Raw genomic sequence first — 19,490 nt, 5'->3', positions numbered from 1 at the left:
ACATTGATGAAATGTAATGTCAAGAAGTTGAGTTAGTATTGTGAAGTGGAATGCTTCAAATTAGAAAGAAAGTAGCCAAACATGTCTACTTGTAATGGGGGAGAAACCCATTGGATTTAGCAGCTGCACCTGACAGGTGAACATAGTAGATTAAAAGGCCAGTACAGTACTTGAAGGAGATCTTAATATGTCCCCTTGCTTGCACTTCAGCAAGGTCTGTTACAGATATATTACACCACTAATGTATTACCTGAATTAAACAAACAGCTTAATTGTGTTTTCCAAAAGATCTCTAGGCTCATGAAAAACTGCCAAGGTAAGGTAAACAATAAGCTGTGCTCTCTTTCCTCCTCCTTATGTCTTTATTTTTCTTGGCAGCATGGCATAAGCTGTACCACAATAGATAAACAAGCCCAACTACATTTCATATCATCCCCCCCCTCCCCGGTTTGAATTTGTGCCTCTGAATGCATGTTGGCTACACTTGTTCTGTTACAAGATTTAGAAGCAAATATAAAGCATTCATTTCAAATCCCATAAAACAGCAGAAAATTTAACAAATAGGGAAACCTCTTTGAGGCCTCCCTTAACCTGTATTTAGTGAGCTTCTGAAGGCAAAAATTAACTTGTTTTTGTTTATCACCTTCAGCTCCAAATTCTGCACAGAGTGGTCTTGGCTACTGTTTTATCATGGACAGACTGTTTTATTTCGATTTTTTAAATGTATTTGTGATTTCATTATTATTGTCTATCACTTTGAACTTCATGGAAAAGTGTCTGAATAATATCATAAATGAACCAAGTAGTTTAAGTTACAGGTAGGTAGCCGTGTTGGTCTGAGTCGAAACAAAATAAAAAATTCCTTCAGTAGTACCTTAAAGACCAACTAAGTTTTTATTTTGGTATGAGCTTTCATGTGCATGCACACTTCGTATCTGATGAAGTGTGCATGCACATGAAAGCTCATACCAAAATAAAAACTTAGTTGGTCTTTAAGGTACTACTGAAGGAATTTTTTTATCAAGTAGTTTAAAGCCTAGATCTCCTAACTTGGCTTAATCATAAACACCTGCATTGTAAGTCCATTGATTTCATTTAAACCTAAGCATCTCTTGCCACTAATGAGACCTTTTTCATTCTGATAAGGGTTCCTGCCCTTCTGAATCCCCAATAAGGACAGAGGTTCTCCCTGATGTTACCCTGAGTTTAGGAAGGGCTCTGAAATTGCTGAGATGTTGGAGCATCTCTGAGGCTTATCAGGACAGGGACAAACCTACCCCTTCTACCTTGGAGCTGGAAAGAGCTTGGGGACATAACTCCCACAGTCACACTTCACTCCGGAGGTGACTGGAGTACCTTTCAAGCTTAGTAGGAAATATCTAAAACCCCGTGCTTTTCATTTGGATGAAGGACAGTGTTGGAGGTGGATATAAATTTCTGTATCCTTGAATGTAAGTGTGCTTAGTCTGCAATAGTGTAAATTGTTGGAATAGGGTGAGATGGGAATAAGTCTCGCTGAACATTATGGAGCTTACTTTTTGTTTAAAATATACTTAGGATCAGGGGCGTAGGAAAGGGGGCAATAGGGGCACTCCGCCCCGGGCAGCGCAATCCCGAGGGCGCCATCGTGGCTGCCCCGCGCTGGGCACCCCACCCCCTCAGGCGGCAGTCCCCGTCCCCAGAATGTGTGCCACGCTCCTACGGGTGGCGCACCACGCCCCCGCCTGCTCTCCGCCACTGCTCAGGATTGGGCTATTAGGAGAGCAATTCTCAAAGGATGAGTCGGTTGTACTTGAGGGCATGGAGTAGCTGAAAGTGGAGAGTTCAAAGTTCCATGTATGGATTGGATTCTGAAGTACTTGAAGCCTTTCTTTCCTCACCAGCCAATATCTGGTTGGGATCTATGCACTCAGGAAAGGACTGCCACAAATTGGCATTAGATTTGTACAGGGAATGCATTTCCTACTCCATGATTCCATTTTGATTTGGGAAGGAAGAACTAATCTTTGGATGAAGCCAGATGGTCTATAGTATACTACCCCCCCCTTAATTACAGTGTTGGTGTTGGACCAGTATAAGCAACTCTGCATAATAATCTTCACTCAATCAGATTCCAGGTGGGGAGCACATGGGAAGTTCAGAATTTCCAGAAAAGCCTTGCAGCTCTAAGTTGTGCATGCTTACTCAAAAGCAAACTTGAGTTGCTTCCTACGGTTTGACTACTATCTACTGACTATCTACTAACTGATAACTCAAAAGTGTGATGAGGTTTAGGGATGATATAATATGTGGTGACACAGAATACTGATTGTTCTTAAAGTTGACTTTAAGAGATTCAGTATAAGAGTATGTTTCAGTCGAAAGGAAGCGCAACATTTGTAAATGAAGCCTAACACCTTCCAAACTAATATTTAGATACCCAACCCTGGAATCTTACACATATTTTCTTGGAAATAATCCACATTGAGTTCAATAAGCCCTAATCACAAGTAAGTATGTATTGGATTTCAGTTTTAATGAATGGCGGATTTCTGTTGCTCATTTTAGTGTGGCAATACTAATTTGCTTCTTCTTAAACTTATTGGAAATAAATTCCTAAAACTGTCAAGTAATCTAAAAAAATCTTTTTAAAAAATCCTTCAGTAGCTCCTTAAAGACCAACTAAGTTTTTATTTTGGTATGAGCTTTCGTGTGCATGCACACTTATGCACACGAAAGCTCATACCAAAATAAAAACTTACTTGGTCTTTAAGGTGCTACTGAAGGAATTTTGTTGTTGTTTTGTTTCGACTCAGACCAACACGGCTACCTACCTGTGTCAAGTAATCTGTTTGGGACTGGGATACCCATTTACAACCCTGTATTCATGTTCGAAAGCACGTCAAAATGCAAGTAGATAAATAGGAACCGCTACAGCGGGAAGGTAAACGGCGTTTCCATGTGCTGCTCTGGTTTGCCAGAAGCGGCTTTGTCATGCTGGCCACATGACCTGGAAGCTATACGCCGGCTCCCTCGGCCAATAATGCAAGATGAGCGCGCAACCCCTTTACCTTTACCTTTTATTCATGGGGTAGTCCTAATATTGGCCAGGCAGCAGTGGGGCTTAACAGAATAATAGACTATTGTTGCACCCGCAGCCCGCCCCCTTTCATGCCAAGGACCTCCACAGCTGTGGCGTCTCCTTACCAGTTGAGCCCTCCTGGGCAGAGGGGCATCTGTGCCTTATCTAGATCTTCCATCATGGTGCATCAGGGGTTTTGATTGCTCTGCCCAATGGACACAAATTTACAGGATTGCAGCTGCAAGCTAAGCAGTGTCAAGCACTTTGAATTAAGAGGTTTTAGGATAATACTAATTTGTGTGCTAATTTGAAAAGTCCTGGAGTCATTTGTTGCAGTTAAGACTTGTAAGAACCGTCACAGTTTCACTAATTACTACCGGTATTAGAGCTGCTTTGCGTAAAAATACCTTTGTATTTTTTACATCCGGAATGAGGTTATATAGTAAGGCTTCAACTAAATAGAAGTTGAACTCTCTAAAGTAAGTTTATATGTGCACTCCCTCATATTGTATGAAGCTTTGACTTTAAAAATTGTAACACACAGCATGATTTCTACACCTATTATTGAAACAGATATTGGAAAGCTATGATGTCCCCAAATTTCCAATTTATGTGGGTCTCTCTGATAAGTAGACACATGTATACCCTAGGTTCCCTTGAGAGGAAGAGCAGTATATAAATAAAATAAAATAAACCCTTCTCATTGTATTTTTTTCATGGTGCTGACTTTTAGGAACACTTTAATGTAAGGAGAAAATGCTTTTAACTCTTTCACTTCCAGAAGCAATGTAATTCTATCCAAGCATCATATTTGTCAGCTCTGTGGGTGATAGCAGCCAACAGAAGGGTTAAAAGTGGTGCTTTCGGGGAGTGGGCACCAACACATTGGTTTTCTTCTCCTTGTTTCTGGCATGATGATTATTGATACATATCCCACTATCTAGCTCTGGGGCTCATAAACTTTTTACCCCCCAGGGCTTCCTTGTGAAAGCTGAAAATTATCAGCTAGCAGTTACACTGACATCACTTTCTGTTGATTCTTTGCTGCAACATTTTCCTTGTGGAGAGAAGTTCCATAGCTCAGCTTTCCTGTAGCCAAGTATAAATATTTTTTCCTCCCATTCTTTTGTCCTTCAATACCTTATCTTTCTTTTTCCTCTCTGAAATGGCCATCCTATTTTCCTCCTGCCCACTGAACATTTCTTGTCTCCTGGCCATGTTCACTCAACATGTTGCAGACATTAATCATAGACTCATAGAACTGTAGAATTGGAAGGGGCCCCCCAAAAAATCCTGGACAGCTAAAAATCCTGGACAGATGGCCATCCAACTCTCTTTAAAAATCTCTTTAAAAGCTTCCAATGGAGAAGAGCCCATCACTTTCCAAGGGAGTCCGTTCCACTGTCAAACAGCTCTTATTGCCAGGAAGTTCTTCCTGATTTTTGGTCAAGAGAACTGCATGTTTAAGAGCACTTACACAGGACAATAATACAAATTATGTTATTTGTTATTATTGCCCTCAAAGAGCTCAAAGTAGTATACATGGTTCTCCCATCCCAAATTCTATCCCCACAGGGAGACTAGTTTGATAATAAGGGAGTAACTAGACCAAGTTCACCCAGTGATCTTCATGGCTTTCTCAGGTATTTAAATCTCTCCTAGTTTGACAGTCTGACCACATAATTTGTCACCGTACCTAATGATACAAATTTCTTCCAAGTGTGGTATTTGTGAGATCTGTTATGGACTCAGATACATTAAGGTGCCTATTTCTTTTAACATTGGTTCACAACATTAATAAGCATTCAGTTTTATCATGTTAATATATATCTTGTGTGTATATTCATTACACTAATATCTTCCAAGTTGCTCAGGGAAATATAAAGTGGTTCAACATTTTATTCTCACAGCAATCCTGAGAAGTAACTTAGAGATAATGACTGGCCCAAGCTCATCTAGCAGAATTTCAGGCTGAGTGTTTTTTTAAAAAAATTGGCTCTTCCTGGTCCTAGTCCAACCGTTTCTCCCAATTTATATGCATTAATCATTTCAACATCCCAAAATCTAGAATATGTTTTTAATCATATAGTGGTCCCCCCCCCAAATAACAGTCGTTAAAATGCTTGCAATGGCTCACCATAATAACCAAATGCTTGTAACTTGAGGGCCATTCCATTGTCACGGGTGGGACACTTGGACCATGTTTTTTGGTATTCACACATGTGTAAGAATGTAAATATACATAAAAATTAACAACCAAAATTTGAACTATGTTCTTAATAAGATACTGAACATTTTACTAATTTTTTATTATTTTTATGGATATTTTTGACAATTTTATTAAATGTTAAAGTATTGTCACGGGTGGGACAAAAAAAGGACACGGAGCTTGAGATAAGTTTGATTTATGGAAAAACTCTGTGAGTTGGGAGGTGAATCAATTATAAACTCAGCATATCTGTTTAAATCAATGTTTATTGGTTACAACTATGCAATCAGAAATTTAGGTTAAGAAATTTAATGATACAAAATTAAGGAAAAAATGCTGTCACGGGTGGGACAATGAAATGTCACGGGTGGGACGCGTCTGGCATACACTTGATTTAACATACAATTAAGGTTGTTAAAAATGGAATAATTACAAAAAAACCTTTTGCTATTACTATACTTACTATCTACTATAGCCTACAAAGTATAATGTTGTATTTACTAAAATTAAAATCTATTTTAAAAATATTTTCTTCTAGTCCATCTCTGGGCCAATTAACCACTTTCAAACACATCTACATTTTCAGTAAATTCATAAAAAATGTTCCTTCTGACTCGTTTAACATTAGGTTGGGGTAAGATACTAAGAATATGTTCAAACTGCACATATGATATGTCTTTTTCATCAACTTGAAACAGCTTTCCAGAATTGTTAACTGCTCGCATACACATCACCTTGACTTCTCCATCATCTTCAACATTACTTTGGCATATTGCAGCATATCTATATTTAGTAGGCCTGGTTCTTTGTCTTTTTGTAGTTGTTTCAAATTCAACTAAAACATATGTCCCAATAGTCACTCCATCAACAAACGGCTTCACTCCAACCACCGGCACATCTGTTTCATTTGTACAACTTGCTACACCATCTTGTTTTTCTGTGTCACTATCAGAATCTCTGTAAACATCAGAAACTTTTAACTTGAACAGTTCTGTGAAGACTACGTGGGTGGACTTTTGAAAAGAAGGTCCATAAACTAAACTTCTTTTGTCTTTAGCTTTAAAAAAATGGTTGGACTGCACGTTTGGAATCTTCCTCACCAAAGTCCAGCGCTCATCTAGCATCGCCATATTTGCACTGATATCAGTAGGTGTTAAAAGGACAAACTTCACTCTCGGTACTGCTTTTTCAGCACATTTAACAAAATCTGATGCTGAATTGATTACTACTCTCCTTTGTTTCACTGCATTCCAAACTGCTTGCTTAGTTAATCCACCAATCCCATCCACGGCACCCTTGCCGTGGGATGTAGCAAAAAAAAACCATTCCCCATCAACACCAAAGTCTTCAGGCATAAAACACAGATTGGACAGTGTGTACTTATTTTTGAACTGACCAGCACACCCATCAGAAAAGATTTTGACCTTTGTCAGTCTGTTAAATTCTTTCTTAAGTTCTTCAATTATGGCTTTTAGGCATGCATATACTGAGTATTTGTCGTGGGTTAAGTGATCCGAAACCACGGCAAAAGAACGTACTTTGCCTTGAGTCCAAGCGCAACCAGTAAATACTGTGATTTGGTTGTGGGTCCAGTGTGCACTTTGGATTTCATCTTGCGATGTTGCCAAATAGTTTTCAGCAAAATCCACTTGAAGAATCACCTCATCATCAGCTACTGTGTCCTTCATATTTTTGAAAGCTTTAGCTTGTAATCGCTTTACAAAGAAGTGCTTCTTAAATTTACTAAATTGATTTTGTAGCTCATTGACAGCTTCTTCTATGGTTCCTTTTGCTTCAAAAACCTTAGGCCGGCTAGAACAGTCATCTTTCCATTGCTTCCAGAAAATCTCAGACGACATGTTTAAGTCTTCATCAATTAGGGTGTGCAAATTAAGTACACACTTTTTGCATTCACCATTCATGCACTTTTCATTTTCCAAATCACAACAAGTAAGGCTCAAAAGATCAGAATGTGTGGAAGGAAAAAAAATGTCTTTCCTACTTATGGCTTCAATTAGGAAATTGAAATTAGCGTGGTATTTGCAAACGCAAACATTGTGTGGCATTTGAGAAGCTAAGTCAATATTTTTAGGCCTCAGTTCATAAAATTTTGATTTGCTGATTTCAACTGTTGGGTTATCAATCTTAAATAAGGCATAGGCCTCTTGGACTGTCATATTCATATGCCGCTTTTGGATTTTGATTCTTTTTCCACTTGTTGGATCTTTAATAGATTTGACATCCTTAATTCCTGGTGCCTGCCTGCTAATATCATCTGAATTATAAAACTCATGGACCTTTGCGATATTATCTTGTGAAATAATAGAACTTTTGGTGTTCTGTTTAGGGCTTTTATCAAATAGTGTTTTTGACGCTTGAGGTGAACTCTCATACACAAGCTTTCGTAACACGGCTATTCTTTTCCGTGGACTTAATGGCAACACTCTTTTAACTTTGGTAACAGCCTTTCCAAGAGATTGTGGGCATTTAAATGACCCAATCTCTGGAATAGTAGTGTCGCCAATTGGCCTAGATTCTTTTTCTTTTATCTTTTGTCTGTACTTTCTTTTGCGCTCAGTTTCTTTCCGTCTGTATTCCATAAGTGATTTTGCAGACAAATTCTTTACCAACTTCATCTTTTCTCGCCTCTTCTTATCTCTGACCCTCTCCTTTTCTTTGAAGCTTTCACATTTGTTTTTATCTTGTTTTAGTTTTTCACGCAGCTTTCTCATACGTTCTGCAGATGTAGTCTTTCCCATTTTGTGTATTGATTCAAAGGTTATATTATCTGTATTACTGTATGTATTCGCATTAGGGTAAAGTAACGGTAACTGCCTTTGTTCCAGAAGGAACAGCTACTATTGGTTCATTCAAGCAGCTGCATTTGGCTCCTTAGTCTTATTGGTTTCCACCAAAAGGCAGCTTTGTGATTGCTTGAGATTGTTCCCTCCAAAATGTATCTCTTTCTAGCTAGTTCTCCTCTCCTCAGTCCCCTCAGTCTTGTTTGCCAGAATAAAGAATTATTACATGAGGAATCTGTCTCCTGTCTGCAGAGAGCTGAAATCACTTGCTGAAATCACTAACTCAAGCTACAACAGTTAGCAACCTAATAAAACAAGCTGAAAACTGTCACGGGTGGGACAGAAAAAAATTATTAAAATTTCATGGTGTTTACATTAATTAACTGCATTTTTATTATTGATAGGTGTGTTATACTCTAATACATACTCCCACAATAAAACAAACATAACCTATAAATTAGTTTTATCACAAAATAAACTTTTGTACCTTTTGCTGTCACGGGTGGGACACTGAAACAGCATCCCATTCAATAATAAAAATAAAATAGAAATAACTTACCTATTTAAAAATTTTCAAGTCCAATGTGTAGACAAAGTTATTCACTTTAATAATATACCAACAATGACAACCACAATTTTTGTTTATCTTTAAAAAATAATGCCAACCTAAATGAACAAAATTAAGCTACACAATCAGAAAAGTGATACTGAAACTTCAAGCTCAAATTTCTCATGAAAAAAATAATTTCAAATTCTTTTTTCCTTTGGAATATTGAACTTTAATATGTTTAGTTAATGAAACTATAAGTAAAATAAGTATATTTTAAAAATAATTTTTTTCTTATCAGGCTCATTTTTCACGGAATGGCCCTTGAGTATTTTAATATATATATATATATATATATATATATATATATATATATATATATATATATATATATAATTCTGGTCACTTTAAAGTAAGGGCGCTCAAGTGAGGCAGTAACTTTTTCAGTAAAATGCTGTTTCATGCCATGTCAGCATAACATAATGAATCAGCAGCTCTTAACTATTGCAGGCACTCATTCAAAGCGTATCTCTTCCTCCATAAACGGGGAGGTGGTTGGGGTGGGGTTAGATAGCCAACTGTCATTTAATAGCTACTGCTACTTGTCTATGTAAATGTCCTAAGTGGACAGCTTTTACCCCCCCCCCCCCCAATATTTTACACCAGTTGGGAAATGCGTTGTCAACAAAAGAATTTTTTTTTTAGGTTGGATTGTCAGATGCATCTATATTAAATATGTACACTTTTCTTCTTTGAACATTATCCAGTTGCCTTTATTTATTCTGTCAGTTAACATTGCAATAATCTTGTTTTATATTGGACAGCAATATTGCATGGTAGAAACCTTTGTGTTGCAACTTAAGGCACTATTCTTCTCCCTGGACACTAATTAATGAAAGTTGTGCAGTGTCTTTGTGAAAAAGCTTATGTATCTTACCCAGTTCTGAAATGGAAGTATTTGCTTGAGTCAATGCAGATTTTCTGGACTCAATATAGATCTGTGGTTTAGTCATAGCTTGATTCTCAAAGTTACAACATTATAAACTAATTCTTTCCTTGTTTTGAAACTCAAATCTTTTCCATACATCATGGTTGAATACATGATATTGCAATCCAATATACTTTCCAAAAAATTAGGAAGACTTTTACTAATTTTATTTTAATTTTAAAAAACTTTCCCCAATGGTACAGGGAAGTAATAACATATTTATAAAGGTTTAACTTTACAAACTAACATGTCCATTTTTTTCATACCGTATTCATCCTACCTTTCGATCCCAATTCAGTCCTAAGCACTACCTTAGGGATGTCTTACTATGGAACTTTTCATAGCCTTCTGGTTTGTTTTACATATGTTTACAATCTCCTGTGACTTAGAATAGAGCAGGTTCAAAACACAGATTCAATGTAGCACACCTTATAATTTGGGTTTTTAGCAAAGGCAGTCATGAGATGTTTTCCGAACATGAATGTGGGCAATTGTGGGATATCCTTGCAACCAGAATATTCCTTTCCTAAGGGTAAATACTGTTCCCCATGTGCTGCATGTAGGACTAGATTTGTATGTGTGTAGTATATGTGAAAGAACAACAATGCTTTTGTTCTGGAACAGCATGCCTAGGGGCCATATTCATTGAAAGCACTAATTTGTGATGGAATGGAAAACTTGAAGCTGTAATGATCTGCTCCCACTTACTGAATTTGTGTACCTACTTAACTTTTATTGCCGATTCAGAGTCTCCTTTTGGCTCCTGAGATGTGTAATACCTTGAAATTTCCTTGAAATTTGGTCCATGTGTGACTACTAAAGATGTGGTGTTAGTTTTTTAATTTGACGTGGAATTTCATTACGATATGAAGGCGGATGTGTTCCCAAAGCTGACACTGACTGTTCTTCTAAGTTTGCAATGATCCCTCCACCCAACTTCTATATCCTACAACATTTCTAATATTGGAGCCCATAAATTTAAAAGAGCGTTCATTCTGTTTGCTTCCTCAACAGACCTGTTTGTTAAAGTTCAAGTTACATTTGTACAGACTCGCTCAGGCAGTGCGGTTGCACAATTTACCCTGCATAAGCAGAATGTATTTAGCTAGAGATACACAAGGAAGAAATGACTCAGCTTGACAAAAAATTCAGGTATGACTCCTTCGATGTGAAGTTCTGCCCCACCCCCACCCCTTATGCAGTCTTGTAAACTGAGCACATTTTGATGGAGACAGGTGATAAGAATTAGCTTGCTGTTTTTCATAATTATGCTTAAAAGAGCTGGAATTAATATTGCCATCCAATGGAGGCCAGCGGAGGGAATGGCTTGGCCTTACAATGGTTCAAGAGCTACAGTTGGTCAATACATTTATTAGGTAGTTGGTAAACAGCTTGGATTTTACAAACTTTATCCATTGTCCAGAAACGGGAAGCCATCACAGATGCTGAAGCACTGGTGTACTATGCCATTGATAACCCAAGACTGTAAAGAGATTAGCTGCTATATTTTGCACCAGATGAAGTTTATGAATCCTATGTAGAACATTTTACAGTAACACAGTCCTGCAGTTAGAAAGATATGCAGCTAGTTTACCAGCTTTTGAGTGAGTTTCAGCCATCTGTCTCCAGTTATCAGGCAGAGTTGGTGAAAGAATCTTCTGTCAAAGAAAACATGGGCTGAAAAGTGTTATGTTGTGATACTTTTTAAATTAACATTTTCATTAAACAGAACATTGAAGAGAGCTAGTAATTAGAAGCATTTTTGCATTCAATTTATGCAACTTCTGTTATTTACCAAATGAAAGTTCTGCTTAGGGTGTGGGTAGATGAACCTTGATCTACATCTTCAGTGGTTTGAAACTTCCTTTTTTCAGTCTGTGTAGCAAATTTCCCATGTACATTGTTAGCTTTGCACACAGTTACAACTACCTTAGATTGTTGTGGTTTTGTGTTTGGCTTTTATGTGTGTGGTGGTTTAAAAAACCCAACAACACTCAACTTGATATTAACATTTAAAATAGAACTACTACTACTACTACTACCATATATGTGTCTGCTATTGGTCACAACAAAAATAAATAAAAGCATTGAAACAACAGAATAGAACAGATATACAGCATACATGTACTTGAATAGTGTATGCCTTTGCCTCGGACCACAAATCAACACACTGGGTAAACTAAACTATCTTTAACTTTTTAGAGGATGAAAATGATAGTAAGCAGGGAGCCAGGCAAGCCTCCTGGTGAAGGCCTTTCAGTTGGATTTTTTTTTAAAAAAAAACCCTAACAATATTTATTTACTGTTTTATCATATATCACACTGGTTTACAACAAAATGAAAACATAAAACCAAACAATAAAATCGTGAAAAGTGAAAATAAATTTAAAACTAATTTTATGCTTGCGGGAGGCAGTGGAAGACAGGAGTTTCTGGCGTGCTCTGGTCCATGGGGTCACAAAGAGTCGGACATGACTAAACGACAAAACAACAAAAATTATGCTGTTCACCTGATTAGACCACATATACAGGTTATAAAATCCATCTATTAATAATTGACAGTTTTGTTTAGTGGTGATAGTATCTTCTGCAATGCATTTTCTTGGTTTAGATTCCTTTAACTTTATGGTGTTTTGTATTCTTGAGCATTCTGTAAAAAAAACTTTTCCTTTATCTCAGGTGTGAAGAATAGAAGCATGTTCCCTCTGAGATCTTTATCCACAGACGTGATACAGAATGTCTTTAAGTGAAAGGAACAGTGTGGTTTTTGCATATGAATCTTCAGTACACAGTGCCAATGTTCTGCTTAGCCTTGACGAACAGAGGAAGCAAGACCTTTTTTGTGATGTTACCATCTTAGTGGAAGATCAGCGATTTCGGGCCCATCGCTCTGTGCTTGCAGCCTGCAGCAATTACTTCCGATCAAGAATTGCGGGTCAGGTGGAACCTGATCTTATTATTTTACCTGAAGAGGTAAGTGCTGCTGCTTGCTCACTTCCTATGTATGCTATTCTTCCTATGTATGCTATTCTATCTACTCACATGTTAAAAATGTTGTTCCTGCTCAAGGTGATATAGATATTACTATTAGTGAAAGCATACAAGTGATATTTAGAATTACTATGTCAAGCAGCCATAGAATGATTTTCTGGGAGGGCAGAAAACCTTCTGTATTAGTATTATTGATTTGACTTAGTAGCTGCCTATAACAGAAAGTCTCTTAAGCAATTTACAAGAAGGTTAAACACCAAAAAGCAATGACATGAAGAACATCATCATCATCATTATTACAGTTAATTAATTAATTTTGGCCTCCATCTGAACATCTGAGGGTGGTTCACAACAACAAAATACAAGATAAAAACACAAAATACACTGTAAGATACATTTCAATAAAACAGTACACTAACTTGGAAGCAGACAGACTACTAACCGACGTGTCACATTCTGTCAGGTGCCTGGGAGAACAGATATGTATTAATCTGGTGTTTATTTAAATTATTCCAAGATTATAAAGTCTATGAATACTTTGTGCCCTGTATGAGATAAAATAGAGGATGAGCCAATCTCCTGCCACATCTTTCCCTCACTAATTTCTTCCTCCACATGCAGAGAAGTTTGGAGGACGCAAAGAGCTTCATGTGCATATTTTCATGCTCACAGTTAACTGGATTGTCCCCTTCAGTTTATATCAAGTGTTAATCTGCAGATAATTGCATCAGCCACTCCTGATTTCAGGGGTGTTTATCAATATTGTGAGAAAACTGATGTATCAGTTTCTTTTCCTACTAAAGATACAAACACAGGCTCACTCATGTTTAAAGGTTCTGAGCTTATAAGGAAGAGCTAAACTGAAACCTTCATGATTCCCAAACAACCATGTAAACAGTTCTCTAGAATAACCACAATTACATTAATTCTGAAACTGACAAAAAGAACTTCTCTTCCTGTTCAGTCCTTCTACATGTACTTCCTTTATTTTCTTCCACTTGAATTTCCATTTCTGTAGCTCCTCAATGTAAACTTTTCTCTTTCCATAAAAGGGAAAAAAGTATACAGAATTCCTACAACAAATGTAATAGATGGTAAGCCATCGTTTGCTTGTGTCTTGAACAGTCTTAAGTGCGTTGCATCCTGGTGTAGTGCCCTGTTCTACAGCTAACTTCTTTTTTTAATACTCTAGGAGCCTAAAAACTAATACAGTGGTACCTCGGGTTAAGAACGTTGCCCCAGGATGAGAACAGAAATCGCGCAGCGGTGTCAGGAGGGCCCATTAGCTAAAGTGGTACCTCAGGTTAAGAACGGACCTCCAGAACGAATTAAGTTCATAACCAGAGATACCACTGCACAAGTTTTTGATTATGTGTTCTTGTACATTTTAGCCACTTTTCTCTCCAAGAAGTATAATCCAGGCAAAGTAGTGGGTGTGCTTCAGTCAAGCCACCAGTGTCACAATGCTTGTGGTACCCTATAAATCATTGCTGTGGCATCTCCAACTCCTAGAAATTGTCTGTCCATGCTTTTCTGTAATAAAAACATCCTTCATACAGCAGAGATAGCTTAGTAACAGCACCAGGAAAAAACTTCTATAGGGATCATCATCATAGGGATCAATATCTGTACTTTTACAAATCCATTATATTCCAAATGAATTTACTTTAAAATATTAACAGAATACATTGAATTAATTTAGGGCTTGGTCTAAAGGTACATATTGCTGAATTGAAATATACTTCAAGATCCATATCCTTTTTGCAGGAAAGATGTGTGAAACAAAAATAGATTATCCATCTGCTTTTCAATAATTATTATTTTGCATGTTTTAATATCAGTTTTGCATTTTGGTAGAACAATTCCAGGGTATCCTTTCATGGAGGAAATATGCTGTGTTGGCATTGAGACACACACACACCTCCATAGTCCCACTTTTGTTATTCAGTTTGTTTCCAAAGAATGTGAGTACTAAATACCTACTCCTAACGGGCACTGAAGCATAGTGGTATATGACCATCACAGGCCTCCTCCATTCTTTCCCCCTCAGATCTTAGAGCAGCAATGGCTGCACGTAGAATGAGCTCCTTTTTCAGCCCCTTTGAGCGTGTTTCTTTCCTTTGTACTGCAACTTTACCACCATGTTTGCATTCCACATAATGTATTGATATTTTCACAAAGCCCAATGAAACTTCTATGTAATATATGTGTGTTCCAGGTTACCAGTTTTGCATGCTTAGACTTCTAGTCTTCAGCTTCCAATCTTTTAACTGTTTTCAATAGTCTGGTAACAGCAAACTCTGGTACCTCTCCTCATTACTTCAGTCTTCACTCTCTTCTTACCTGCTTTAGTCTTTTCTTTGCACGTGCATGCATAAACTGCCTATGTGTTTGGCTGCAGTTACAAGATCCATTGGTCTTTCAGAAGCATTTTAGTATAACATTGCATAGGATAAGTTGGAATGCCCTATGTATAAAAATGGATTTTCAGGACAGATTGTGCTGATGTGCTTCAAGAGTGAAAATACAGTAAAAAGTGAAAAATAGAAATCAATCTGATTACTGTTCCTTTGTAGCCACAAATAACTTTAGATGTTGAACCACCATGTAACAAATGTACCTATGTATATAGAATTTATCGCAGTTCTACAAAATGTTATTTGTAATAAAATTCTGTATAGTCAAAGTGCCCTGCCAAGTATGCATTTGTTCTTTTACTGAAAGTTTTGATTGATTCTCTTCTTATATTTTCTAGTGTAGATTGTAGCATTTGTTTGTCTAGCAATTAGACTGTTTGAGAGTAAGCAAGCCAAAAATAAGTGTGGTTATTTAGAAGCTGTTTTAATCATAACTTGTTAATGGTTCACATTGCTAAACAGGAAGGGTTAATTTTCATACAAGTGTCATTTTTGTCTTTTGCAGGATAGAAATTTAACATGCATCTTTTTGCTCCTCTTCCCTGCAACAGGTAACACTAAATGGATTCGAACCTTTGCTTCAATTTGCATACACTTCCAAACTTATTTTAAATAAAGACAATGTGGCTGAAGTCTGCAAGTGTGCAGAGTTTTTGGGAGTACATGACATTGAGGAATCTTGCTTTCAATTTCTTAAATTCAAATTCCTGGACCATAAATCAGGCCGGCGGGAATACCTCCCCCAAAAATGTTGTAAACAGCGCTGTCAGAAAGAGCTTCGTAAAATAGGTGCTGATGATGGGGCTCTAGAAATAGATGGTGTGGATGACATTTTACAAAATGAATGCATTCAAAATCCTCAGTTGAATGCCTGCAAAAATGAACAAAATTTGGAAATGTCTCTTCTGCAAGATAATGCCAGACAGACCTGTGAGTCTGTATCAGAAAGGGGTCATGTCTTTGGTTTAGAGTCCCTATATCCCAAATACAGGAAGTTCCAAAAAGCTTTAGGAAATGATAAAGTCGCTATTGCGGAGTCCAACTCCAGTATTAAAGAGATTGCATCTGTTCATCAGACTGAATCAAATACTACTGGTGCTATAAAGAAATCTCTTGACTGTGCAGCTGTGCAGCCAGTCACAAAATGTGAAGATGCTCAGGTAGAGATGGAAGAAGATGGGAAAGAAGAGTTCGTAAAAGAGACAACCCCTCTGTTCCAAAGTATTGAATGCTCTGTGGAGAAGATGGATTCTGCTTTTGCCCCCCACAATTTTTCTGTTGCCACTCACGGACTTTATTCTGCCTCTTTCTTAAATACATACGATCAATGTTGTAATTTGACTTTGAGTGGTATGCAGAGCAATACAGAGGTCGCTGAAAAAAATGGCATTGTTTCCGGAGCTGGAAGTTGCAAATCAGTGAATGAAAACATTGAGGGCCCATCTTTGAAATCTCATTTGTGTGACAGAGAAAATGTGAACAGCAATTCGCCTAGCAATCGCAGCAGTGTGGAGAGAGAGATAGCAGAGCAACTAGCAAAAGGATTTTGGAGTGATGTTTACAGCACAGATCCAGCATGTCAAGTCAGCTTGTCTCCTGCATCATCAAAAGACTTTACAGAGCAGGTCTGTTCCGAAAAGAAAACTGAGTGCCCCTGGTTAGGTATCAGGATCAGTGACAGTCCTGAGCATGGCCCTCAAAGAACTTTTACAACTTTGAGCTCTGTCACTTGCCCCTTCATCAGTAATCTTGGAACTGAAAACAGCACTGATAATAATAGTGGAGACTGTGTTCCAGAACAGCAATCAGATCAGTGCTCTTACACCTGTGTGATAAACTTGGAAGAAGAATCTGAAACTGATACAGAAGGAGACAGTGAATCCTGTTCTGCCAGAGAACAGGAATGTGAGGTGAGAATGTACAAAGTATCCCCCTTTCTGTCTCAAAAGTTGCATTTCATAATTCAGAGAGCTCTTTCACTTTATTACTGGAAAGTTTAAAAGAAAGCTTAAGAGTTTCCTCCTCACTTTAAAATGAACAAACGTTTTATAGAATGACAGCTTTTGTTTGCAATCATAAATGAATTTGTTTCGGAAGTAAATTCTGTTGAAATGGGTTGCATAATTGTGCTGACTTTGCACTTGCAACACCTGCCTTAAGAAGTATATTAAGTTTTGAAAGATGAAATGGCTGTTGGGATTGAAGAAACACTTTTATTTTTAGACTTAGTTTTCCATCATGCGTACCTGCAACTAAAGGTACTTCCCCATAACCAGTTCCAAAATAATAACCATCAGAGTGGAATTGTCACTGCCTAAGCACTGTAACACAGTAGAATTGATATTGGATTCTGGTATGAAAATGTCAGTTTTGCATAATTTCTGTCCTCCATTAAAATATTTTTGTTGAACAATTAGATATTTTATTGCAAGTAATGTAAATTTCTTTCCACAAGCCACACAGAATAGCATTTGTGATCGTTTTCCCAACCAGATTGCATGGTAGTCTGTCAAAAGACTCCCCTTTCAAAATTTGGGATCATGCACAGGTCACACTTACTCTGGATATAAATATGGGTCATTTTGTATTGTGCAGTAGCTACCTTTCTAACCTCTGTCTGCACAGGTGGATGTGACCCATTGAACTTTTTGGCTTCCGGGCTGCCCAGTACTCTTGCATGTGTACATACACTTCTTCGTTTTTTAAATAATATTTATTGGTTTTCAGACATTTTAACACAAAAAGCAAAATAAAAAATAAAACATAGTCAAAAAACAAAAAACAAAACAAAAACATATCTATTCATTACATTAACATTAACCTTGTGGACTTCCTCGATTCCCCCCACACTGGGTCCATTTATTAAATCTAAATTTAGCAATTCTCTTTTATCATCTTAAATCATTCTGGCACAATTTTTCCATTATTTCCCAACCAATGCTAATCTACTCCAAAAAACAAAACAAAAATGAATACCCTCAACCTTTAATTCATTAATTAATCCAAATCTAACTTTATTTTCCATCCATCTCTTATTCTTCCTTTAGCCTCACATTTATACCCCCAAAATTTTCCATATATTCAAATGTTATTTCTTCTATCATACCTTTAGCCACATTTATCTAATTCTACCCCCCCTCCCCTGGACTCCGGATCTCCCAGATGTATCAACCAGCTCCATAAAATGTTCCAGTTTCGGACCATCTTAATCAGTCAGAAAATAATCCATTGTTACTCCTCACCCTATTCCCACTCTATCGCCACCTATCCACCACTCTCCTTTCTTTGTCCCCTGCTGACCCCCCAATTTTCTAACTGTAGCACAGTACCATCCAGCTATGTTTCCACTTTCCAGCCCTATCACAATTTTCCCCCAGTTAAACTGAGGCCCCAGCATGGATCCTGCCCTCCCTCTCTCACTTTCTCTAAAGGTGTCTAGGCACAGCTCCTCTTCTGCACAGGCATGCTCTTAATATAATGTGATCGATCTCTTATAATCACCCTCCCAACCACAGACTGGACCAACCTAGGTTCTACTTAGAACAGCATTTTGATTCCCCCACGTACTTTCTCTTAACTGATTATTGAATTCCCCTGTGTTCAGTTTAGTGAATTGAACGGTGAGAAGCAAACCACCCCTACAGCTTGCCCCACTGATTCTGGAGACTGGCTATACATTCTAATTGTTCATATATCATGCACAGTATGGCTTTCTAAAGTGGAGCTAGGTTTTGACCACATCAATATTTTCAAGGTGTTTAGTCTTCATCTTTGAAAAACCCTGTTACTCTTAAGTTCACCTCATACTTAACATACTGTTTTCAGAATGTCTAATAGACCTGCTGAAAAGATTTAAATTAACTTGATGTTTAAATGCTCATGTGCCTCACTTTTTGCTAAGGATTGCTACTTCAAATGTCAGACATTTATACAGAAATTCCTCATTATTGCAGATTTAGTTAGATAAGAAAACATTCCTTTCCATGTGCTGCTCTAAATATTTGCACTATAAGCATACAAAGTGGTTGTGTTTCTTTCTGAATGTGACTCTTAAGGTGATTAGATATAGATTTTAACTTTTAAGCTATTAACGTACCAATCAATTGGCCTTGTAACCATTCACATAAATGATTGCACTAGGACATGGGTCTCCACATTTTGAAACACAGTAGGGTGTGCAATTTTCTAAAACTATATTTACTTTCCAGGTAAAGCTGCCATTTAATCCACAGAAGATCATTTCTCTATCTAGAAATGACTTTCAGTCATTTCTAAAAATGCACAAATTGACGCCAGAAGAGCTGGACTGTATCCATGATATTAGAAGGCGAAGTAAAAATAGAATTGCCGCACAGCGCTGTCGTAAGCGAAAGCTAGACTGCATACAGAACCTTGAGTGTGAAATAGAGAAACTGGTATGTGTGAAAAGCATTTTTAAACCTACATTTTCAAATGGATCCTGGATCATTTTTGCCA

At 37.4% G+C, this 19,490-nt stretch overlaps 1 protein-coding gene across 2 annotated transcripts in view; it reads left to right on the top strand.

Moving 5' to 3' along the window:
- BACH1 (BTB domain and CNC homolog 1) overlaps positions 1-19,490 on the top strand; it is a 31,416-nt gene that overhangs the window by 3,089 nt on the left and 8,837 nt on the right. Inside the window, exons 1-4 of one of the 2 annotated variants that reach the window (XM_035115698.2) lie at positions 12,490-12,579; positions 13,650-13,691; positions 15,566-16,924; positions 19,223-19,429. In XM_035115698.2, coding sequence (XP_034971589.1) covers positions 13,689-13,691; positions 15,566-16,924; positions 19,223-19,429 — 1,569 coding nt within the window. In that variant the 5' untranslated portion in view covers positions 12,490-12,579; positions 13,650-13,688. Of the gene's footprint in view, positions 1-12,285; positions 12,580-13,649; positions 13,692-15,565; positions 16,925-19,222; positions 19,430-19,490 lie in introns of those variants that run through there. The other variant, XM_060273622.1, reaches the window with a different exon arrangement.

Source organism: Zootoca vivipara, chromosome 4, assembly GCF_963506605.1.
Source record: "Zootoca vivipara chromosome 4, rZooViv1.1, whole genome shotgun sequence".
In the NCBI taxonomy this organism is placed as follows: domain Eukaryota; kingdom Metazoa; phylum Chordata; class Lepidosauria; order Squamata; family Lacertidae; genus Zootoca; species Zootoca vivipara.
Note: the sequence above shows the minus strand (reverse complement) of the source record. Positions and strands in the feature narration are given on the sequence as shown.